General features: G+C 43.5%; 1 protein-coding gene across 1 annotated transcript in view; it reads right to left on the reverse strand.

Moving 5' to 3' along the window:
- malrd1 (MAM and LDL receptor class A domain containing 1) overlaps nucleotides 1-26694 on the reverse strand; it is a 290471-nt gene that overhangs the window by 169060 nt on the left and 94717 nt on the right. Inside the window, exons 14-15 of the mRNA XM_041183945.1 lie at nucleotides 24190-24435; nucleotides 3121-3278 (exon numbers count right to left, since the gene is read on the reverse strand). Of these exons, the coding sequence (XP_041039879.1) occupies nucleotides 3121-3278; nucleotides 24190-24435 (404 nt within the window). The remainder of the gene's footprint in view (nucleotides 1-3120; nucleotides 3279-24189; nucleotides 24436-26694) is intronic.

Raw genomic sequence — 26694 nt, forward strand, 5'->3', positions numbered from 1 at the left:
TCAGAAGCATCAGGTTCTGCTGTATTTTTTAATTCAATCTTGTTGGTTTGCTGATTTACAGCCTGATTCGACTTTGCCCTACATTGCCTTACTACGCGACCTTTCTTGTGGCAGTAATGACATTCTGCCTCCTTGAATTTACAGTTGTCAGGTCCATGGTCACTTCCACATCTATAACAGCTTTATCTTGGAGTCGCTGCTGAAGTGTTTCTACTAGGTTCCCACTCCACATGATGAACAGCGCCATGTTGAATGTGTTGCAAAGCCTGCGAGTCTCTTACAACACTTTCCATAGCAAGGGAGATTTCTAGGCCCTATACAGGAAGTGTGCCGTCTTCCTGAACTCCACAAACTGATCAGTCCCGCAGAGTATCATTTAATGTGTCCCCGAAGTCGCAGTGTTCTGTCAACTGCTTAAGGTCTGCTACATAGGTTGCGATGGACTCTCCTGGGGCCCTAACACTGGAATTAAATTTAAAACGCTCCGTTATTACAGATGGCTTTGGCTGGAAGTACGTTTTCACGAGGTCCACTAATTCATTACAGGGCTTAGAATTGGGTGCGCTTGGAGCTATCAGGTTGCAAATGAGATTGTATATCTTAATGCTCCACACAGTCAAAAGGATTGCTTTCTGCTTTTCCTCCACAGTAATTTCATTTGCTACGAAATAGAATCCAAGGCGCTCTACAAGCTGGCTACAGTCTTCCATAGTCGCATCATAAGGCGTGGCTGGTGAGTAGACTTTTCTATTTCTTAAGATTCAGTGTATTCCCTGTAACAAGGTGAGGTGCAGCTTCAGAGCTATTTTACCCTCATCACCAAACGTAATGACTCAGTGGAGGTTTCAACAAGAAGCAGATAAACTTTATTACCAAGAGCTTTTCAGGTGCTACAAGCTCAGTCAGGACTCTGTCAGGAAGCCCCACCCACTGGATTGCCCATGCTTAGGGCTCATTGGTCAGAGTCTCCAGAACATCACATGACCCCTGATAGACAGCAGGAGAGGCTATACCTTCAGTTACTACAACAACGGTCTATAAGAACTGAATGCATTGTTAGCTATGTCAGGATTTGATCATCGACGCCCATGCAACTATAGATGGTCAGTTGATCTTCATTAGTACAATTTCAAGGTCGAGTATCTCACAGGCTCATGCACCTGAGTAGCTGACATGCTAAGCCTCACCACTACTGCAGTCAGCATTAGTGATAGTAAGACGGCTTGTGACATTGACTGCTACATTATTTCATGTGTGACCACAAATTTTATTGCATGAGAGGAGTTGAAGGCAGAATTGGTTACAGGGTATTACAGAAAGTAAGCCAATACCTAAAAACCAAGCGGCCTCATGAAATATAGTAAGAACTGGTCCGATACTACAGAGTACACAATGAGCTTTCATTATTTGATGACGTCTGTATTGCATGCAGAACTTGAGCAGTTATCCCGAAAGGACTGCAACAATGTGCATTGCATCTTGCCAGTGAAGGACATTTGGGTATGCTTAAGTTGAAACAACAATCGTGTGAAGCAGTCTGGTGGCCAGCAATAGATTGCTGTATAGTAAAGCTCATTGCAAACTACATAACTTGTACATTCTGTGAAAAATCTATTATTCCATGTCCTGAACCTCTATAAATGAACCCATGGCCAACAAAACCATGGCAACAAATACAAGTAGATATTTTTTGATAAGTACAAGCAGTCTCTAGGAAGCGATGTTTTTTGCTTGTTGTTCATGATCTACATAGCAAATAGCTGGAAATCACTACAACAAATTCCATAACCACCATTTTACTTATTAACATTTTAGACAAAATGGGGTCTGTCACTACAGATAATTGACTGCAGTTTGTTTCCAGTCAGTTTGTGGAGTTCTACACTGAAGCCCATCACACATTCACTGGCATCTCACTCACTGCCAGCTCAAGAGACATCACCATTCACTCTCTCACACATACCTTCACATGTCCATCTAGTCTCAACTGCTCCGGAGACTGCCTCCTCAGCCCTCACCACCTTGAGACTGCTTGCACAGATCAACTTGTGCCCCCCCAAACACCCTGGGATACCCTCCACCCCCAGTACAGCCCTCATCCTGCAGCCTCTTCCCTTGCTTGAGGCCACTTGTCCCCCTTCCCCAAGCAAGACCTGGCCCTGCAGCTGATCTGGTAGGTAGAGACCTGCCCGTGAACCCCCATAAAAGAGATGTGGTGCTGTCTGTGAAGCCTGGCGCTGATGACTGCGAGTGCAAGGTAGCAAGGTAGGCAAACAAACCTGGAAGTCCTGAGCAAAGTGCAGCCTGCCAAGTGCACGCTTTATATATGCTGTTGCGAAACACATTGGCATGTTTTTCTGCCGATGTGGGCAGACGACCCAGTAGGGGGTGGATGAGTCTGGTGGGCTGGCCTTATGATGATATACTGATGTATTACAATGAGGTTCCCGATGTCCGATGGCAGGGATCATGACCCACCATCGACAGGCTAAGTGGATGATCGCACACTAGCTTCACAACTTTTGGCCTTCTCGTCATATTGTCCACTCACGCTGCCGAAGATGCCTGACGCCAGTGGGCACAGAAAATTCCTGCCCCTGTTTTAATGTGGAACTGGAATGTGTGCTCCTATATAGATTCGGGGTAAATATTTTTAAAATCTTACCTTCTTCGTGATGACCTGGAGTGATCTCTATAAGCTCTGGAATTGGTGGTGCTTAGGACAGCCAATCTCACAAAGGGATTGCATAAGGTATGCAGATGCAAAGGGTCTAACACCTGTTTCATGTGCGAAGCCCGGACGCCACTTTTTTTTTATCAAAATGGAGGACGGTATATTTCTGGCAAGTAATGAGCTCCGCCCTCCATATTGGATGCTTAGGGCACCCTCGTCATGCCTAAAAAATCGGGGAGGCTCCATTGAATTTCTAGACCCTGACATGGCAGTGAACAACAAGTGGACTGTGGGACTGAAATACTTTTACAATAGAACTACCGGGATTGCAATAGTGCTGTAAATCGCTATTAAGCTCTCACTATCATGAAATACAGCTATTTAAATGGTATTTGTCAAATTCTTATGTCCATGTTCACAGTATGTTGCTGCAGTCATGCTCTTACCTTAATAAGAACTCTTATAAGTCCTGTAGCTTTTTGCGACATATAATACCAGAATGACAGAGTGCATTTGACACTGGATTCCTTCCATATTGAACTTCTCAAATGTGCTTTGTCACCTTTCAAACTTCCAGGGTTGGCTTCAAGATACATAAAATGACCTGCAAAGAATATATTTTTTTAAGAATGACAAGATATTCTGGTCAGTTAAAGTAAAATATTACAGCCCCATTGTCTTCCAATAACATTGTTGTGATGTCTAACAGCAATTAGGTTGTCCAACTCATTTTTCCACCTCTTCCTCCTTTGGTTCTCTCATAACACATCTTACAATTTCTGGACCCAAAAGACAGACAAGAAACTTGTTCTCAGACTTCCACAAGAGTTACTCTTTAACTACCTGGTGAGTGAGAATGCCTGACTGACGTATAAACCAAATTTTTACATCTCTGCAGTAAGGAAAAGTTCAGCTTCCATTCTGCACTTCATCTTAGTAACCTGGCCAAGATGAGGGAATTACAATGTGATAACTAAAGTTAGGAACCTATGGCCCACAATGGTGGCACAGTGCTGGTGTAACACTAAATTGCACAGAATACAACATTAATTTACCATATCTGAGAGTCTGCATCATACATAAAAAGCACAAATGAATATGGTGGAAGATAAAAGGACAATTTGACTATTTTAATTCACCCAGCATAAGTCAGTGCATATCAGTGCCCTGTGGCATTGGAATACATTGAGTAATAGTGTCAATGTCCTTCCTCAGCATAAACCTGCTTCATAAACCTCATGAGGTTTACTCAGGATGTCAAAAGCATTTAAATCTGTGTGGCTTTTGAAGCGGTTGATTTTTTTTGTCACATTTTCATCTCTTTCTGGAATAATTCCTTTCACTTTAATAATTGATTGGAATGCTGGATTTATTTCTCTCTATCAATGGAGTCTCACTTGCTCCAAGTGCATTGCAATAGCTTCTGCTATATTTTTAAGTGTCCTTCAGAAATTGCTATTACATCTTTAAATACAAATAATGTACATAAGAAACAGGAATCATTTAGTAAATGTTGATTAATTTCAGTTAGGAAAGAAAGAAAAATGAACTTTTAATTGAGAAAAATAAATGAAAATTGACTTTAATCAGAACTTCATAACACTTAATAATTGGTATACAAGAAACTGACTGCTAGTTACCTGTTAATCAACTGAAAGTGGTTATCTGAATAAATGTTAATTACTGTAGCAGGAAGGTGATTCAGCAGTTGTAATTGTGTGATTTATAAACTCCCTACATAATTAAAGTGTTTATAACCACAAGGATTGATTGGCGAACCAAATGCTAAGTTGAGAATTTGGTGCAAGTGGGAATTTGGTGCAGAGAGAACAGGAGATGCTATTTTAATTTTTTTTTGTTTTATCTCCAGTCATTGCTGAGTGTTCTGTCATCTCTAAGCTAGGAAATTGTAATTTGCTATTACTTTACTTAGCTAAATTAGTAACTAATAAACTAATTAAACAATTAAATAAAGTTAGACAGACATGGCAGGCTGGGTGGTGTGCCGTAACTGCAATATGTGGTGGGGGATTGTGGAGAGCATTGCAATCCTGGGCAACCATATCTCTGGTAGGTGTCTGCAGTTTGAGGATTATAAACACACCAATTTTCATAGGGTCAAGCAGATTAGAAAATTAAATACGTGGCTCAAGAGTGGTGTGGGAATTTAGAAGGAGAGGTAATCTTATTGAAAAGTATGAGATTCTGAAGTGGCTCATCAATGTAGATGCTGAGATGTTTTTTGGCTGGAAAATCTAGAACACAGGGCAGAGTCTCAGCATAAGGGGTTGATCATTTGGACTGAGATGAGGAGAAATTACTTCACTCAGTGGGTTGTGAACCTTCAGCATTGTCTAACCTAGAAGGTTGTGGATGGACCATAGTAGTATGCATATTGAAGGCTGAGATAGACAGATTTTTGGTCTCTCAGGGAATCAAGGGATATGGGAGTGGGTGTGGAATTGGAATTGAGGCAAAGGATAAGCCATGATCTTATTGAATGGTGGTGCAGGTTCAAGGGGTAGTATGGTCTAGTCCTGCTCCTGCTTCCTATGTTCTTATTACTTTTTAAATTGATGAACCTAAATGAATAATCTAGGCAGATAAAACAAGACAGCACCAAAGGGTAAGACAACTTAAAAAATAGTGCCCAAGATAACAGTAGGCTGGTGTTTTTAAAACCTATAGACTGTCAAAGGGAAATGAAGTCAGGGAGGTAAGAGTTATGGTTTTGAAGTTCTAGGAAAGAAGCAGTTGAAGTAGGAAATGGTGCGATGAGTTTTGATTTGAACACGTTGAGAAAGTACAACAACTTGCATTTATAAAGCTCCTTTAGCTCGAATGCTTTGCTGGAGCATAATCAAATAAAACCGAAAAGGAAGAGACATTGGGATGGGTGACCAAAAGCCTAACCGAGGGGCTAGATTAGGAAATATAGCTGACTTTTTCTTTTACAAGCTTATTGGTGGAATTTTGTGCTGGAACACATACCTCAGATCTTATTTGGAACTGCAATGACCTGTTGTTGACACCAGCTTATTTTCTGTGTCACACGACTCTGCCCCTTTATTTTTGAAAATATGATTTTTAACTTTCTGACTGAAAGTTTTACAACTTGAAATGAGACAGAAGAAACTACTTAAAAATACAAGGCTACCTCCCAAGGTGAAAATGAAAAACAAACAAGTCACCCTCAGGGGAGTGAGAAGGAAGAGACATTAAAATACAAAGTGCTGGATATGGAAACAATGGCTGCCATCCATAACCCCTTGGAAATACACAATGGGTGAAGTATAACATGCCAAGCTGTATCCACTGCAGGGAGATTGCAAGAAAGACTTCAGCAGAAGAGATAGGCTGAAAGCTCTGTCTCTCTCTTTTGGAACAAGTGTATTACCTGGTTTGGAAGTCAATGTTACTAGGAATCTGCCAGCGAACCAAGGTCTCATAATAATTGCAACACCTTTTACATGTGACTGCATCCAGGAAACCAGCTAATTCAACTCGGCCACAACGTTTAAAAATCTATGCCTCAGGACTTTTTTTTAATAACTCCCCTTATTTCTGATACCTGTGTGTGTGGTGTCATGTTTTTATTACTATTTTCTCTCAGGTTTAGTGGTTAATGAATTCACTCTTTGTTTAACTCAAGAAAACCTTGTTTGATTGGCTCCTTATTGCTCACTGCATAAATAATTAAATACATTCTGATTTGAAAAAGGCATATCCTCGTAAAAAAAGAAACTAAAACCTTTGTTGTGACCAACAGAGGAGGTTGAATAGAGGGGGCCAGTTCAACCTTTCTCACCTGGCCCTAACATCTGTGAGCAAGCAATTGTTCTTATTTTAGGTGGAGAGGTAAACTGAGAGTGGTTACAGAATAATTTGAGCAGACCTTGGGCCCTTGCCACAAGCTATCCCCAAAATGAAGGATTTATTTAAAAATATTAATGGGCTGGATTTTCATGTTCCAAAGAAGGTGGGAATGGGTGCCTTAATCAGAAAAAAAACAGCCCTGGGACTAAAAATTTGAATTTCCCCCTCAAAAAGAGACCCACACAAGCTTCTCATAGGCGAAGAGGTTCAGGTTAGGTACGGGTTAGGATCTCACATCCTCCTGTGCCCTGTGACACTGGGGTCACCACTGACAGGCCATGGGGAAATTTGTATCCCATGTCCCCGGGTATTTTCATAGAGTCTGCCAGGTTTTGAAAACATTTGGAAAACCTGGCAGGTAAGAGAGTTCATCAAGTTTTAGGGGAAGCCTGGTGAGGAGTCAAAAATATACTGACAGATAAGTGTTAAATGTTTTGATGACCTCCAATGTCATTATTAGATGCTGTTTTATAAGTTAGATGTGTTTTAATGCAGTGATTGATTATAGAGCTTTGTCCTGAAAAGATATGTTGACCATCACATTGACCAGCCTTGTGTAGATGTTGAGATGGATTAGAATACTCCTCCCATTGGGAAAGTTTTACTATGCATCCAAAACTATAAAAAAACAGTGCTTGGAAACTCTAGTGTCATGATGTGATGTGATTTAAATGTCCAGAATACTCTAAGGTAGAAACAAATGACCCTCTGCTTTAACTTAGAAAAACAAAATGATCTGCTCTTGGAATCCTGGAAAAATGATTGCCCATCTGGCATACATTTGAAATAACAGATGACTAGGTTTTCCTGTTTCAATGGCTTCCATTGTCTTGAGTTGTAACAGTCTGTTTTAACAGCTGAGCCCATTATGAATGCTTTGCTGTGTTTCAAATTCTGATAAAAACACTTAGATCGGAAGGGGGTTGTGTACACTGTTTGGTAGTTTTAAGAAGTTATTGGGCGATTATCTGTCTTTGATGTGTTTTCTGAATAGATGTTTTTACAATTGAACGACTACTTGAGAGGAATTAAGTTTTTCTTATGGGTCTGGAGGTTTTTTTCAGTATTGATCGCTGTGTGTTTGAGTAACAGTTCTATTAAATTGTTATAGGTTTAATTTCAAAGACTTCCCAGCAATCACCCATAGCTACTGAGGTCTGTACATAGTGGATACTGGGTGAGTGACTACGGAGGATAAATGGTGGGGGGGGCATGGAGTATGCATGGGGATATGTGGAGGCATGGGGATATGAAGGGACATGGAGTGAGCCTGGGGATATGAGGGGGCAGGTTGGGTAAAGTGGGTATGGAGGGCATGTAGTGGCATATGGGGTATGAGGGGGCATGGGAATTATGAGGGAGCATGGTGGGGGCATAGGGGATATGAGGGGGCATGGAGGAGCATGGGGGGGTTAAGTGGGGGTGGGGGTGGGTGGGAGATGAGAGGGGTAAGGGTTAGTTGGCATAAGAATGATGTGGAGAGCTGGGCTAATGCCCTGAGAACCAAGGCAGACCTTCTAACCAGCTTGCTTCGGCACACACTCACCTCAGGCCTGCTGAGGGAGATGGCAGAGCCAAACCTTGCCCAAATCCATCTCTGGAAATCAAAAATGTGGCTGGAATGGGAGGAAGTGTCAGGTTTGGATTGGCGCAATCGAGAACTGCCCCAACTTGCATTTAAAGAACCCAAGATGAAAACCCAGCCCAATGCCTTTGTTTGTGTTATCATATACAGCCAGTAATTTAAAAATCATTTCAATCACCAAAGCAAACCTGGAACACTCAGCCTTTCGTTTAAAAGACAGAAAATATATTGGCAAATTTATCCTCATCATTTGCATAAGATTACAAAGTGCCCACCCATATTGAGTGAAGGCATTGTTGATTTCCTGTCATGCCTGGAAGAAAATCCCACAGTTACATTGGATAATGGGAAACTGACTGAAAGACTCACAAAGAATTAGCTGGCACACTCCCCTGAAGTTATGCCAGGGAGCCAGCATAACAACAGCCACATATCCTGCCCATTTTGACAAATTTTACAAAAGCATGTTTCTGGCAGGGGGTGTTGCCCATCGGAGTCATATATTGGGAATTCATGCATATAATCAGTGAACTGGTTTAACTTTAAACTTGTATTTTGTGTTTTATTTTTGAAAAAGAGCAATGTTTCATTGTTTCAGAAATAATTATTACATTAAAGTGGTTTAATAATTGACACATCTGTCCTGCATTAGCACTTTGCAGTGCACTCAGTATAGAACTTTCTAGAAGGCAGTCTTCATTATTCCATCCAGTGCATTGACTGCGATGTGATTTTATGGGATGCACTCTTGCCTTTGACACCAATGCTGGAGTTTGAGTGCTATTGCGACACTTGGCTACAGTTGTCTACAGTTCTACTGCTTCATTAATAAAAGAGACATGAATACTTTCATACTGCTGCAATCACAATAAAACTTGTTCCAGGTTGTTAATTTATGTGGTTATTAAAAAAGGAACTACCAGATGCTTTTCAAATGGCCTTCAAAGCTTTTGCATTTCCCTTAATAGGCCATTCTGTATCTTGGCCAAATAACAGCAATTCATTTAATATAAAAATTAAACAAGAAAGGAGGAAATCAGAATTTTTTTGTTTTATGGCTTAAATATACTGTGTTTCTTTATTGGAGGTAGGATAACAATGTTGTTATATCCAATGTATTATCCAGTGTTGAAACAGCTTGCCTGTTGCAAGTAAATAGATTAACATTGTGGTGCCACAAGCTAAGGAGTCTTCAATGTTTTGTAAGAGAGCAAAGAGTGGTGGAGGCTGGGTCATTGAATATTTTTAAGGCAGAGGTAGATAGATCCTTGACTAATAGGGAGTCGCAGGTTATTGGGGGTAGGCAGGAACATGGAATTGAGACAACAATCAGGCATGCCATGATCATCTCACATGGCGGAGCAGGCTCAAGGGGCCAAATAACCTACTCTACTCCTAATTCGTATGTTCAAACGTTTGTATGAACTTAAAGCAAAAGCAGGTTTCCTTTATTTTTCTTGTAATTTTTCAGTGTAGAATGAAAACTGGGATAACAATGGAAGAAAGATTTATTAGCACTAACTCAAAGCCTTCCTCATCAATTTACACATACCATTTTCTCCATTAAGGGCGGAATCGTCCCAGATTTGCACTAAGTGCAGTAGTGGGCGGGGAAAACGATGCTTTATCTGCCAGCTGCAATGGCGGCTTCTCACGCTGTATCATCCCAAACCTGCCGCATTAATTATGCATTCCTGGGAAACATGCTGTTTTGATGGCAGGCATCATTGTTTGCCTGCCGCACCATCACTTAGCTGCTTCATCACGCCGGGCGCCACTGTTAAAGTGCAGCTGCGCGCACACACCTCAGCGCTTCCAGCCAGGACTGTTGCACAGGAGACAGGATGGCCCCAAAAGGCAAAAAGACTGCAGAGCACTGCCACCGACAACCCCCCCCCCCCCCGCCCCCACCCCCCCACCTCCCCACCTCCCCACCCCACCGGTTTAGTGACGTGTCCCTCGAGTGTCTTTTGGATGCTGTGGAGGCCCGCTGTGATTTCCTCTATTCCCGCTCTTGCTGCAGCAGGGGCAGCAGCATCACCAATCCAGCACGGGAAACGATGCCCTGCAAAAGAGGACAGCTACTCAGTGCCGCTACAGGACGAATGGTCTCATCCGTTCTGCCAGGTCACTCTCCTCAACACTCTCAACTCGCACACACACAAACCCATCTCACATCCTCAGGTATCTCACACCTCCAGGCACTACACCACTAACTCTCATACACACCCTCACATCTCCAACAGGCTCATATCCTCTGGAGCTTGCATCATTCTGCATCATCCCTCTGACTGATGAGGATGTGGACAATGCCTGCGGTGATGGTGAGATCGGCGGCGAACACCATTATGAGGATTCTCATCACATCATCCCTCTCTAACGCAACTGTGAGTGCTCTCTCTCCTGCTTCTTCCTCTGCTGCTATGCACAACTTATCTCTACTTTGGTTCACAGGGAGCTCTGCCAAGCGACTGACACGCTTAGCCAGCCAGTCCCTCAGCTCCATCCAGGTCCTCACCTCCAGCCAAGAGGACACCTCCTCTATTGAAGAGCTGAAAATAAGCAGCTTGGAAGACCCATCATAGCGCTTACCCACACCCTCCACCAGCACAGGGACATACACCGCGGTGGGACCTAGAACTAAAGCAGGCTTGTGGTCACTGCATGGACAAGAGTCCACGGCAGGCGGAGGCAGGTTCAGCCGAGCTCCCCGGCACTTGGAGGACTGCTGGAGAAGAGGCATCTGTGAGGCTCGAGTCAAATGATGAACATCTAGATTAGGCCTGGAGAGACAGCAGAAGGTGGGGGAACACCACACAGAGCTGTTGGAAGCCCTCAACAGAGTGGCACACAACTGTGTCGACCCACTCTCTGATGAAGTGGTGCCCATATGAGTGCATACAGAGGTCTCCATGGGAAAGATGCAGTTGCCATGGAGGCCCTGGTCCAGCCGAATGTGGGATGTGCACTCCATCGCCGTTGCGATGGGTGGGTTCCTGCAGTGGCAATGTGAGAGGAAAATGAGGCTTCTCAATGTCCCTCCAGGTGCTCCTTCCTCTGATTGAGTCAGGCTGGGGCACCCGGATACCCAAAGGAAGGAGGAGCGGCAGCTGGACACTCCTGTGTCATCCACTCAGGAGTCTCAGAGGCTGTCCACCCCTTCTGAGCCCCCTTTGCCTGTAACCGCTCAACCTTGTCCTCTGTCACAGCAGAGGGAGCAGCTGGCCCATGAGTGATTCTGGAGAGAGAAGTGTGTGTCTGGCAAGGCCTTTGACAGTCTTGTGCAAGCACATTCCCTCACACGCAGATCCTTGATGTATCACATGAATGCTGTCGGCTGGGGTTCTCTTTCTGTTGTCCATCTGAGTTCACATGAATCTCCACCCACCCACTGATAACTCCCTTGTAGCACCTGATCTTGCCCACCACAACTCTTGTTTCACTTTTGATTTAGACAGCATACTGGTGATTCAGTTTTTAATTCTTTCACCCGTACTTTCCCCTCCCCCAGTCACCCATTTCCTTTCCCCATCACTGTTGACCCCCCCCGGCATCACATTCTACCTCATCTCCATTTCCTACCAGCCACAACACTCTTCCTTCAGGGATGTCCAGGTGAACATGCATGTTCTCTTCCTTCCCAAAAATCCCATCCACATTAACCTTCCGACCTCCTGCTTCCCAACCCCAGGGTCTGTGTCTGCCTCCATGTCCCCACCAACCACCTTGGCCGTCCATTCTATGCTACCATCAAACCCTTACCATCCCACCCTCCTCGCCTCATTCTGCCCTCGGTCATTCTCACCATTCCCTCATACCACACCCACCCTAAGTTCACTCCTCTGGAGGCAGTCATGGACTCATCAGAGCATTCCCTTGTGCGTTCACCTGGACATCTCCCCATCCGGACCCCTCTCCCCTTGGAACTCCTTCTACCTCCCCCCAGACTATCCACCCACCCACCTCCACCCCCCAGGACCCCCTTCCTCCTACCTGACTACTTCAGATACCCTTCCATCTTCTTTGTCAGTGTCCTTTCTCCCTTCCGACCTTACTTATTCCTCCCCAGATTCCCTTCTCTCTCCAGACTCCTTCCTCCCCACCCCACCCTATACTCCTGGACTCCTTCCCCTCTCCACACTCCTATCCCCCCTCCAAACTCCTTCCCCTGCACCTTCCACCCCTCTTAGACCTACCTCTTCAGTTGCCATCTTCTCCGCTGTTACCCCCTCCCTCCCCAACATCCCCAATAAGACCTTCGTTCCCTCCTGACACCTTCATTTCCCCCTCCCAACCTCACCCCCCCACTCCCCCGACACCCCTTCCTCTCCCTGTTGATTCTAGACTTTCCTCTCCCATCCCCCAGTCCACCTTCCTCTCCCAAACACAGCTGGACCTTCCTCTCCACTCCCTCAACCATCACTGTTATGAGCAGACCCTCAACGGTGACTTTCTACCTCCTGTGGCAGAGCAATGCCCATGTGAATCCACCCAGCACGCCATGGACAACAGAATCGCTTTGCTTTTGGGCTCCAGCATCTTCTGCTCCTCAGGTGTCCGCGATGTGAGCAAGGCCTTGGTGGAAAGTTTTGACTTCTGCACATCACACTTGTCAAGATGTGTTCTGCACTGATGTGTTTTCCCGCCAATGTGAGCAGACGATACAGCAGGAGGGATGATTCCGGGGGGCTGGCCTTATAATGATATGCCGATGTATTACAATGAGGCTCCTGAAACGTGGCCCACCATTGAAGGGCGGGGCGGACGGTCGCAAACTGGCTTCACAAGGTCGTGAAACCAATTTTTGGCCTTCTTGCCATATTGTCCGTTCACGCTGCCGAACGCGCCCGCACCAGAGGGCACGGAAAATTCTCAAAGGAAAATATGGGCCTCTGTTAACAAACTAATCTGCAAGATTTTCTGGGCTAGCTTTTCCCCCTAATGCCACTAGATACTTCTGATGTCCAAGAATCTTATTCATACTCCTGTGATGATTACCATTAGATACTCCCATTGATTTCAGTTTGATTAGTACTTTCTGTCTGTGAAGCTTGTCAGTGGCCTCCGGAAGTCCAACTTAGCAATGTGAATAAATGTCAGCAGGGTCCAATTAATGAAATAGTACTCCAGTTAGCATTTATGGATGACACTCCCACATGGGTCTTGCAGGAGTCTCACCTGCAGACAAAATGATAGTGTTGAAATCTGAATTGGTGAGAAATGGAGATAATATATTTAAACTACATGCCTGCAGAGCAGTAAGAGTTAATAGTACAGTAGCATAAAGATGCCTATTGCATTTTACAGGACAGCTGTTAGATTTGTCGAAATTATACCTGCCAGTTTTGTGTTCAGACTCTACAACAACAATCCCAAGATGCATAACAGAGGGTAAGAAAAAGAAATGACCCAAAGGAGGAACTGCGAGGAAGGGTGGCCAAAAGTTTCATCAAAGTGGTGGGTTTTAAGGAGGGTCTTAAAGTGGACAGGGAGGTTTAAAGGTGGAAAGCATTAAGGAGGGAATTCTAGAGCATGGGACCTTGGCAGATGAAGACACAGTCACCAATGGTGAGGATCAAGGATCATGGAGGAGGCACCAGCGCCCCCAAAAATTGGCAATTCATGGCCAAGTAGGTTTTAGGGCTGGAGACAATTACAGATGTGGTGGGGTGGGTTGATGCCATGATTTCAATTGAAGAATGGCAAGTTGAGATATTGAGGGACCATGAACTAATGTAGTTCAGTGGAGTGTGATGGGTGAGCAGCTCTTGGTGCAGGAAATAGTATAGGCAGCAGGGTTTCGGGTGAGCTGAAGTTGATAAAGGGTAAAGAATGAGGGATGGGTTTATGCGAGTATTGAAACAGTCAATTCCAGAGGTGACAAAGGAATGGAATAGGATTTCCAAAGCGAAAGAATTGAGCTATGGATAGAGGCAAATTTATAGTCTAGAAAAAGGAATCATACTTACAGACAGAATAATTTATCTGCATACTATCAGGACCATAGGAGAAAGTCCTTCCTTTATATACTGCGGAACCTCTTGTGAATTCAGATATAGTAAAATGATTTATAATGCCTACATCCAAAATTGCATTTCCCAGATTATATGTCTGAATGACACTTGTGTTATTATAAAGGTGTTATCGACTCATTACTTTGTTCCATTTTTCAGTGCATTATGAGCACTTCATAGATCAATGGCAATGCTCTGTCTGTCATAATTACATAGAATTATATGGAATATACAGCACAGAAACAGGCCATTTGGCTCAGCTTGTCTATGCCATTGTTTATGCTCCACTCAAGACGTCTCCCATTCTTCTTCATCTCACTCAATCCCTTAATTCTCTTTTCCCTCATATGCTTATCTAGCTTCCCCTTAAATGCATCTCTACCATTCACCGTATCTTCCCCTCAATGTAGTGATATCCACATCCTCACCACTGCACAGGAACAGGAGGAGACCATTTAACCCTTCAGCTCTGTTCCTCAATTCAATGCAATCATGACTGATCGGCGGCCTAACTCCATATACCCAGCTTTGCCCCATATCCTTTAATAACAAACTTGCTCAGTTTTAAAATTAACAATTGATCTTGCATCAACTGCATTTCATATAAGAGAGCATTTCAAGCTTCAACCACCCTTTACATGAACAAGTGCTGAAAGGTCTGGCTCTATTTTTTAAGATTATAGCCCCCACTCCTAAACTCCCCAACTAGCAGAAATAGTTTTACTCTCTCGATCCTCTGTTCCTCATAGTATCTAGAAAACTTCAATCGAATCACCTCTTAACCTTCTAAATTCCAGAGAAATCAACCCTAACTGGTGTAATCTTGGCTCACAATTTAACCCTTAGGGTCCAGGCGTCATTCTGACAAATCTATGCTGCACTACTTTTCAATTCTATACTCTAAACTTCAGTGCTTTTGCTTTTGCTAAATGTTTTGCTTTCTCAATACAGTATTATTTTTAATGATTTATGTCTTTGTACCCCCAGATCCCTATTTGCTCTTGTACCCCATTTAGGTCCTTATTTTCCAAGCAACATGTGACCCCCTTACTTTTCTTGCCAAACTGTAATACATCACATTAACCTGTGTTGAAACCCATTTGCCAATTATATGCACATTCTGCAACTTTATTAATGCTGCATTATATTTGTTACTGTTCTCCTCAGTATTGACTATCCCTTCCCAATTTGGCGAAACCTGCAAATTTATAAAGTCTAAATCGTTGATATAAATTGTGAACAACAATGGTGCCAGCACTTATCATTATGGAACACTACTTTCCACTTGCTGCCACTCTGAATAGGTATCATTTACCCCTACTCTTCTTGCTGCCTTGCAGCCAACTAGCTATTTTAAATGTTATGTGGCCCCCAATTCCACATGCTTTGACTTATTCATTACTCAATTTTATGGTAATCTAATCAAAAGCCTTGTGGAAATTGGTACATGTGCTTACCACTGCATCTTTCCATTTGGTCTTAGGCCTTCCTTTTCTCCTTCTTCCTGGCAGCTCCATCTCCATCATTCATCTCACTACATTCCCTGGCCATTTATGTCCTCCCTTAATTTAGTCTGTCCTATGCTCACATTTCCTAATTCATTTGTATTTTGGCTTATATCTTTTCTTGCAGATCGCTTTCTCCATATCATTCACATGCACTGAATCTTACTAGATTAAAGCTGTTCCCGCCTCCCGAGTTACCCTTTTCCACTAAAACACTGGTCCCATTTCGGATTCAGATGGAGTCAGTCCCAATGGGATAAGTCCCAATGGCTAAAGTCCTTCCTCTCCCAGAACTGGTGCCAATGTCCCTCTGTCTGCCTCTATGCCAATTTGCACATGGTTTTGGTAATAATCTAGAGACTATTTACCTCAAAGACACATTTTTAAAAAAAAATTAAGCTTTTGATGAGTACACAATCCTTTATAGTTACAGCAGTCAATCTCACAATCATCATCCAATTTACAAAATGGATGGAGAATTATGCAAAGGCTTTCCTCACAGCCTGAAGAGACAGGTAATGCAGTATTTTTGACCTGGGAATTGTTATAATCAGCCAATAAAGCAGGCATTTCTATAAAGAAAGTGACATAAATACAGGAGAGTTATCTTGGGTCATTATTACACACAGATGTACTGTGCGTTTGGTGGAGGCCTGAGAGTAAACTCTCCACCTGTCCCATTGATCACGTGGCACAATGATTAAGAAAAAATGGAAACACAGAAAGCATAACCATATTTGGCTGCACTTACACTGAATGGTCAGTTATTCAGACAAGCTGTCAAAACCTTAACTGAAGCCTTTTGCTGCCGTGTTGTTTCTAACTAGGTATTAATAAATTTGAATCGGGAAAAATGAAACGGATTATTGTACCTAGCTCATGATTTGAAACCTAATGTTGACCATCTCATTGTACTCACCAGCTGCCTGTTATAATGCTGCGCTGGTGAGTGCAGAATCAGCTAGCACACTAATCAGTTATCTTTACATTCAGTGCACGGTCTACTCTTGCCTCAGGACTCAAAGCAGGTGGATGATGGCTGTAATGGGAGACTCTTTAATGCTTTAAAAATCATGCAGTTGGTAAGGAAACCTTTAATCTACATGATTTGATTTTTTGCTTTGGTTAGGAGCATGTCTGATATGTGCAGAAACGATTCACATGCTTAAGAATCTTCAAAACAAGTTCCTCTTTGCCATCTCTTTGTATAGAAAACACCACCTCCCTAAACAGTCTAAGCTTACACGTAGATTAATTGGCACAGTCAAGGATTAGGAATCGTCAAGGGTCTGCTGATAAAGTTCAACCAGCTGTCATCATACTCTTGACCAGATCATGAATGCACAACATGCCCCAGTGATTGGTAGCTCTAACAGTTGGAGGTGGGGAGCTTCAGCAGCAGCTGCTTGACTCTGCAACTTAAGCAACGCATAGCTTACTGAAACAGCCAGTGACCTGATTATTGAAGCTTGTCCTTGTGTCAGCAAGCAATCTTCTCACTGACACTGGAGCATCTTCCAAGGGACGGCTTGCAACTTTATCAGAAGCCTTTGCTTTGCATTGGGTAAGGAATGTTTAATTAACTTTCTTAATCTAATTACCACAACCCTAGAGGGATATTTCAAACAACTGTTTACATTGCATGTAGCACCTATGGAAAACTCAGTTTGCCATAAATGGTACATAGTGCATCTTAAAGAGCAGGTCTAGAATTCAGCATAAAACAAAAAAAATACCTGGAAAAACTCAGCAGGTCTGGCAGCATCTGCGGATAGGAACACAGTTAAGGTTTCGAGTTCGAATGACCCTTCAACAGAACTAAGTAAAAATAGAAGAGAGGTGAAGTATAAGCTAGTTTAAGGGGGGGTGGGGGTGGTGGTGGGACAAGAAGAGCTGGATAAAGGGCAAGTGATAGGTGGAGATAACCAAAAGATGTCACAGATAAAAGGACAAAGAGGTGTTGAAGGTGGTGATATTATCTAAAGGAATGTGCTAATTAAGGGTAGAAAGCAGGACGAGCAAGGTACAGATAGCCCTAGTGGGGGTGGGGTGGGGAGAAGGGTTTGAAATAGGCTAAAAGGTAGAGATATAACAATGGATGGAAATACACTTAAAAATAATGGAAATAGGTGGGAAAAGAAAAATCTATATAAATTATTGGAAAAAAAAATAAGGAGGGGGAAAATTGGAAAGGGGGTGGGGATGGAGGAGAGAGTTTATGAACTAAAATTGTTGAATTCAATATTCAGTCCGGAAGGCTGTAAAGTGCCTAGTCAGAAGATGAGGTGTTGTTCCTCCAGTTTGCGTTGAGCTTCACTGGAACAATGCAGCAAGCCAAGGACAGACATGTGGGCATGAGAGCAGGGTGGAGTGTTGAAATGGCAAGCGACAGGGAGGTCTGGGTAATGCTTGTGGACAGATCGAAGGTGTTCTGCAAAGCGGTCATCCAGTCTGCGTTTGGTCTCTCCAATATAGAGGAAACCGCATTGGGAGCAGCGAATGCAGTAGACTAAGTTGAGGGAAGTGCAAGTGAAATGCTGCTTCACTTGAAAGGAATATTTGGGCCCGTGGATGGTGAGGAGAGGGGAAGTAAAGGGGCAGGTGTTGCACCTTTTGCAGTTGCATGGGAAGGTGCCGTGGGAGTGGGTTGTGGTGTATGGGGTGATGGAGGAGTGGACCAGTGTGTCCCGAAGGGAATGATCCCTGCGGAATGCTGCTGGGGGAGGGGTGAAGGGAAGATGTGTTTGGTGGTGGCATCATGCTGGAGTTGGCGGAAATGGTGGAGGATGATCCTTTGAATGCAAAGGCTGGTGGGGTGATAAGTGAGGACAAGGGGGACCCTATCATGTTTCTGGGAGGGAGGAGAAGGCATGAGGGCAGATGCGCAGGAGATGGGCCGGACACGGTTGAGGGCCCTGTCAACGACCGTGGGTGGAAAAACTGGGTTTAGGAAGAAGGAGGACCTGTCAGAGGAACTGTTTTTGAAAGTGGCATCATCAGAACAGATGCAATGGAGGTGAAGGAATTGAGAGAATGGAATGGAGTGCTTACAGGAAGCGGGGTGTGAGGTGCTGTAATCGAGGTAGCTGTGGGAGTCGGTAGGCTTGTAATGGATATTGGTGGACAGTCTATCACCAGAAATTGAGACAGAGAGGTCAAGGAAGGGAAGGGAAGTGTCAGAGATGGACCATGTGAAAATGATGGAGGGGTGGAAATTGGAAGCAAAATTAATAAATTTTTCCAGGTCCAGACGAGATCATGAAGCAGCACCGAAGTAATCATCGATGTACAGGAGAAAGATTTGTGGGAGGGGGCCAGAGTAGGACTAGAAGAAGGAATTTTCCACATATCCCATAAAGAGACAGGCATAGCTTGGGCCCATGCGGGTACCCATAGCCACACCTTTCATTTGGAGGAAGTGAGAGGAGTTTAAGGAGAAATTGTTCAGTGTGAGAACAGGTTCAGCCAGACGGAGGAGAGTAGTGGTGCATGGGGATTGTTTGGGCCTCTGTTCGAGGAAGAAGTGGAGAGCCATCAGACCATCCCAGTAGGGGATGGAGGTGTAGAGGCATTGGACGTCCATGGTGAAGAGGAGGTGGTTGGGGCCAGGGAACTGGAAATTGTTGACATGATGTAGGGTGTCAGAGGAATCATGTATGTAGGTGGGAAGGGACTGGTCAATGGGAGAGAGAATGGGGTCAAGAAAGCAAGAAATGAGTTCCGTGGGGCAGGAACAGGCTGATACGATCGGTCTGCTGGGACAGTCCTGTTTGTGGATTTTGGGTAGGAGGTAGAAGTAGGCCATCCGAGGTTGGGAGACTATCAGGTTGGAAGCTGTGGACGGAAGATCTCCAGAGGAGATGAGGTCAGTAACAATCCTGGATACAATGGCTTGATGTTCAGTGGTGGTGTCATGGTCCAGGGAGAGGTAGGAGGAAGTGTCTGCGAGTTGACGCTCAGCCTCTGCGAGGTAGAGGTCAGTGCGCCAGACAACAACAGCACCACCCTTGTCAGCGGGTTTGATGACAATGTCAGGGTTGGACCTGAGAGAACAGAGTGCAGCAAGTTCAGAGAGAGACAGGTTAGAGTGGGTGAGAGGAGCAGAGAAATTGAGACGACTAATGTCACGCCGACAGTTCTCAATGAAAAGATCTGGTAAGAATCCAGAGGGAGGGGTCCAGGTAGAGGGAGAATATTGGAGGTGGGTAAAAGGATCCATTGAAAGTGGAGAGGACTCCTGCCCAAAGAAGTGAGCCCGGAGACGAAGGCGGCGGAAGAAGAGTTCAGCTTCGTGCCGAGCCCAGAATTCATTGAGATGAGTGCACAAGGGTATGAAACTAAATCCTCTGCTGAGCACTGTATGTTCAGCATCGGAGAGGGGAAGTTCAGGGGGTATGGTGAATACACAGCCGGGCCTGGGATTGGAAGACAGGATGGGACAGACGGGTGGAGGGTCCTAGATGGGTGTTGGTGTTGATGAGTTGTTGGAGCTTGCGTTCCTTTGCACCTGAAAGAAAAAGACAAAGTTTCTTGTTGAGGTGTTGGATGAGACCAAGAATAAAATGAAACTGGGGGCACCCGCAGCTTTGAAAAAGGGTGCGGCGGTGCTGCTGGAGGGAGAGGTCGAGTGTGTTCATATGGCGGCGCATGGCACTGAGCGTGGATTTCAGAATGTGATGGGAACAGCAGTCCGAGGAGCGTTGTATGTCCCGGAGATACCTGTAATCCTGGGTGGGTTCGAAACATGAGGGATGGAACTTCAGTTGAAATCCACGTGGGGTAAGTCGGAGACGGAGACAGTCACTGAGGAAAGAAATATGGCTGTGAAAGCGGGTTTTAGTAAACACCTTGTCAAACACCAGGAGAGATATGGAGAGCAATAAAGGTGAACAAAGCAAAAGAGAGATACGAAAATCCTGACGGAGAGAAGAACAAAACTTCTTCAAGGTGGGCATTCCTTGAAGAGAAGTGGCAGTCAATTAAACACTGATGCTGATGGCTCTCCGCTTCTTCCATCAACAGAGGCCCGAACAATCCCCATCCACCACTACTCTCCTCCATCTGGCTGAACTTGTTCTCACGCTGAACAATTTCTCCTTCAACTCCTCTCACTTCCTCCAAATAAGAGGTGTGGCTATGGGTACCCGCATGGGCCCCAGCTATGCCTGTCTCTTTATGGGGTATGTGGAACATTCCTTGTTCCAGTCCTACTCCGGCCCTCTCCCACAACTCTTTCTCCGGTACATCGATGATTACTTCGGTGATGCTTCATGATCTCGTTGGGACCTGGAAAAATTTATTAATTTTGCTTCCAATTTCCACCCCTCCATCATTTTCACATAGTCCATCTCTGACACTTCCCTTCCCTTCCTTGACCTCTCTGTCTCAATTTCTGGTGATAGACTGTCCGCCAATATCCATTACAAGCCTACCAACTTCCACAGCTACCTCAACTACAGCTCCTCACACCCTGCTTCCTGTAAGCACCCCATTCTCTCAGTTCCTTCGCCTCCGTCGCATCTGTTCTGATGATGCCACTTTCAAAAACAGTTCCTCTGACATGTCCTCCTTCTTCCTTAACCGAGGATTTCCACCCACAGTGTGCTCAATCGTGTCCGGCCCATCTCCCGCGCATCCACCCTCACACCTTCTTCTCCCTCCCAGAAACATGATAGGGTCCCCCTTGTCCTCACTTATCACCCCACCAGCCTCCGCATTCAAAGGATCATCCTCCGCCATTTCCACCAACTCCAGCATGATGCCACCACCAAACACATCTTCCCTTCATCCACCCTGGCAGCATTCCGTAGGGATTGTTCCCTCTGGGACACCCTGGTTCACTCCTCCATCACCCCATACACCTCAACCCCCTCCCATGGCACCTTCCCATGCACCTGCAGAAGGTGCAACACCTGCCCCTTTACTTCTCCTCTCCTCGCTGTCCAAGGGCCCAAACACTCCTTTCAAGTGAAGCAGCATTTCACTTGCACTTCCCTCAACTTAGTCTACTGCATTCGCTGCTCCCAATGCGGTTTCCTCTACATTGGCGAGACCGAACGCAAACTGGGTGATCGCTTTGCAGAACATCTTCAGTCTGTCCGCAAGTATTACCCAGACCTCGCTGTCACTTGCCATTTCAACACTCTATCCTGCTCTCATGCCCACATGTCCATCCTTGGCTTGCTGCATTATTCCAGTGAAGCTCAACGCAAACTGGAGGAACAGCACCTCATCTTCTGAATAGGCACTTTACAGCCTTCCGGACTGAATATTGAGTTCAACAATTTTAGATCATGAACTCTCTCATCCATCCCCACCCCTTTTCCAATTGTCCCCCTCCTTTTTGTTTTTTTCCAATAATTTATATAGATTTTTCTTTTCCCACCTACGTCCATTATTTTTAAATGTATTTCCATATATTGTTTTATCTCTACCTTTTAGCCTATTTCGATCACTTCCCCCCACCCCACCCCCACTAGGGCTATCTGTACCTTGCTCGTCCTGCTTTCCACCCTTAATTAGCACATTCCTTTAGATAATATCATTACCTTCAACACCTCTTTGTCCTTTTGTCTGTGACATCTTTTGGTTATCTCCACCTATCATTGGCCCTCTATCCAGCTCTACCTGTCCCTCCCTCACCCTTAAACAAACTTATATTTCACCTCTTTACTATCTTTACTTAGTTCTGTTGAAGGGTCATTTGGACTCGAAACGTTAACTGTTCTCCTCTGCACAGATGCTGCCAGACATGCTGAGTTTTTCCAGGTATTTTTGTTTTTGGTTTGAGTTTTCCCCTGTGGCCTGACCAATATTTATTCATCAATCAACGCCACAAAGACAGATTTTTAGGTAGTTACCATATTGCTGTTTGTGGGAGTTTGCTGTGCGTAAATTGGCTGCTTTGTTTCCTACATTATTACAGTGACTACACTTCAAAAGTATCTCACTGACAGTACAGCATTTTGGGATGTTGGTCATGAAAGGTGCACATATTGGGCTTAGTTATCATTGATGATGAACCCTTAAAAGGGACGAGAAGAGGGATATGTGGAAAGGTGGCCAGAGCCAGAAGGACGGTTAAAAGTGGCTGGGATCAGAAGAGTGGTGGTGGCAATCGGGAAAAGGTGTGTTGGTGTCAAACAGTGTGAACAGCTGTAAACCGTGATTCGAGTGTGGAGCCAGGAGGAGCACTGTTGCAACTCCCACTTCCACATTTTTAATGAACCTATCTATTTGGTGATAGTCCGTGGCAGTTCCTTTAAGAACAACCTGTAAGACCACAAATGGACCTAGAAGAAGTAATTTGTTTGCGTGGCATCACTTGCAACAATGCTATGCAAACTTGAGTCAATACCCTGGGGAGGGACGGTAGTCAGCGCAGTTAACAGCTACATGCGTTTTCTCATTGAGATCATTGAAGAATGCTGTGTGGCCCATGGAGGAAGCTCCCAGCGATGCTGTCTATCCTCTAGATGCAATGTGCTCTGCTTGGTGCACCAGCAGCTGCACTATGTGACTGAACATTTCCCCTCAAGTTTTCTGAATACAGCCAGCACTCATTAGCTCAGAACAAACCAATATGGCAGAGGGACCTGAAACAGATGTTAGGCCTTTTATTTGTATGTGGAAAGAACCTAATGCCTGCATCAGACATGGACTCTGGACACCCACCTTCTTGCCTACATCAACATGGCAGATGCCGCTGATCATAAGAAACAAATTTTTCCTCCCCAAAATAATGGAGGGTTAGGGACTTTTTTTAACAGCGGAAAAACACGGGGTGGCCCCCTCAAATTTCTAGCTCATGATTACTAGCTTTAGCAATTACTATGAAAATGTTCTGAAAAAGAGTCACAAAGACTCGTAATATTAACTCTGTTTCACTCTCCACGGATTCTGCCAGACCTGCTGAGCTCCTCCAGCATTTTCTGTTTTTATTTCAGATTTCCAGCATCTGCAGTATTTTGCAATTGTTATATTTATGAAAATGTTGGTTGAGGATTAATTTGACCATATTTAAATTTTAATAATTGACATTTTGGTTCTATGGGTAGCAATTTACTATAAACATGGGACAAAACTTTCTTTGTTTAACAGTAGAGGCAATAGCAATGATAAGAAAATCATATATTGTTTTGTTTATGAAAAAATATCCTTCAGGTTGGCTGTTGATTTGTAATTCCCATCATTAATCGTCATATTAAACCCAACTTTCATCGCTGCATTTAAATGTTCTTGTTTCATTACTTAACATTCTAATAAGATAGAAAGTACACAGGTGAATAATAAAAGAAGCATTGTCATTATTTTGAGGAAGACTAGTCAGACCTTACCTTTTTCTTGTATTAATATTCCATACAAATATTATTGTGACAGAAGTTTTAACATAAATTGTATCATTACATCATGTGTCTGGCAAACAATTGCAAAAGATTTGCCAAACATATTCACTAATTACAAGTTCAAACAGTTATCTTCTTCCTTTATCTCCCATTATAGCATATTAGAGTGCTACATAAATTACTTAATTACCATTCTCATTTCCTAGGCTCTGATTGTTTGCTGGCCGTAGACTCTGAAATGAACCCTGTCCCAAGATCCAATCAAAGTTATCTGCCAGGGAATTTTTCCAACCACATTGCCCAGTTTCAAATGTGCAGGATGTTCCACATTCTTTCTCATCTGTATTATCACTGCAGTCATTTACAAAATCACATCTCTTTTCTGGTTGGTAACAATTTCCATTCTGGCACTCCAAATAACCTTGTGGGCAGGATCCTGAAAAAAAGGAATTCCCATGAATAAGTTTAAACAGTTTATGGAGGGATCACTGAAGTGTCACTTGCAAACAATAGATGTTGGTCTGCATAGCTTTCAGTAGTGCCTGCTGCCTGCTTCCATTAATACATTTATTATCTCCTCATGGTTCTTTATTCCATCGAATGTTATCAACTGAAGGGAATCTCTGAAGGAAAATTCTTGTTTGCAGTGTTATCTTTAAAACTTCTTACCTCAGTAAAGGCTTACCTACGTACGACTTCCTATGACTTAAAAAATGGACTGTGACATAAAAAACGTATATTTCCAAACTGCTAGCTCAATTTACTTTGAAATGCTATAATAAACCATTTATATTATACAATCTTTGCTCAGAAGTTTTTAATTTAACAGCAACTAAAGAAACAGCAAGTATGGGAAATGCTGCTTGCCACCCACAAATTTATAATATAATCAAATTGCTCTCCCAAACAACACTATAAAATGGCAGGATCCTCTCCCGCTCTACGACAGCAGTGGGTTTGAGATGAGTTGAAGGTTTAATATCAAGTTTCTGGTACCTCACCAATGTCAATGATTTTCCTCTGCAGTAAGTATTGTCGGGCTATTTGACTATGGAATTAAACCAGCTGTGCCTGATCCAGTTCTCAGCTATTGCCAACACATTCTAGCAGGCATTGATGTTCAGTGATCAAGTGTGGAGCCCTTAATTAATTTGAATGGTTTCCAGCCTTGGGACACAGAGACTAATCATAGTGTCTCTACTAGTACCCGAACTGAAATCAATTACATATATCACATATCATACTACTTCTATAAAGAGGCAACACCTATGTTGTGCACTTACTCACAAATGTTACTTTATATCTACATATTTCTGTTGTATGCGGGATTGGTTAGCAGGTTCAATCCCTGTACTGGTTGTGGTAATTCATGGAGACCTCTAACCTTGCCTTACCTCATGCTTGATGTGCAGTGGTACCATCTCAAGCTCTATAAGCACTTGTCTCTCTCTAAGAGGGAGAACTCTGGAGAAAAAAATTATAAGTTTCATGTACATGTTTTGAAGCTCTGAGCTGCCTATCCTGGAAGAAGGAAATTTTGAAATTGCACTTTGCCTCTAGGGATCCCTGCAAACCTTCAGGTCCACAGCAAGTTTCAGTACTGGCCCCAGTTCCAAGTTCTCTGATAACAGTTCTCTTCACCTAGCCATAACAAAGAGGATACTTTTCTATTATAAGTTATGGTTCAGTTAATATGAATTGAGGTTTTTGACACCTAGTAGCACATCAAGTATAACAGGTCATTTGATATTCCCATTTTCTCAACTGTATCTTCAGTTAGTGTACAATGTCCTAATGCACTATAAATATATATATTAAAAATAAACATATCCTACTTTTTATGCCCAAGTTTAAATAAGTTTCTTATGGTTATCTATTTTGCCAATCCTGCATTTCCATCTGTTAAGCAGATTATGCTGAAAACAATGATCCAAAACCAGCTTATTGTTCATTTAACATTAGGTTTATAAATTTTAGCTGCAATTGAGCATTCTAACCCAAGATACTAGCAGACAAATTTGCATAGTTGGACACAATCAGCTTTGTGCATCCTCCGCTAACTATGGATCAAAACTGCTTCTGAATATAATTTTCTGGCATTGACCAAAATCCAATACTTGAGCCTTAAGCAGGATTTGGAAGTTTCTCTTACACGGTCAATGCCAATCTTAATCAGGCTCTTCACAGGCACGAAGGACTGAGTGGCCTCCATCTGTGCTATGATCATTCAATGATACTATTCTATGATTCACCAGGGGCTTTTACTGTTGCTGTTTTACTTTATTTTGGGGTTACAAATCAATAGAACCTGAAAAATGTCTCCTTCAACATTCCCCCTTACACCAATACTTATTCACCCATTCTTTAGCTTAGAATGTTTTATAAAGAATGAGACAGGATTCAATAACACCAAGATAATGGCACTATGAAATTTGTTCCTTGCAGCCTACCATTAACAACAGTAAACGGCAATGCCTATGTTTTAACAGAATGAAATCTTGGTTCTTTGGACAACAGATGAATTGGATGAATACTACAAAGGTCTTCTGAGAAGTTAACTCCTCTCGGCCTGCGGCTGATTTTAATTCATTCTGAACATTAATATTCTGCTTATTACAGTTCTCAATGTGTTTGAGTGCCCCAGGTGGACTCTTAAAACAGCACCAACTTCTTGGTGGACACCATTTTATCAGTA

This window comes from Carcharodon carcharias, chromosome 3 (assembly GCF_017639515.1).
Source record: "Carcharodon carcharias isolate sCarCar2 chromosome 3, sCarCar2.pri, whole genome shotgun sequence".
NCBI lineage: Eukaryota > Metazoa > Chordata > Chondrichthyes > Lamniformes > Lamnidae > Carcharodon > Carcharodon carcharias.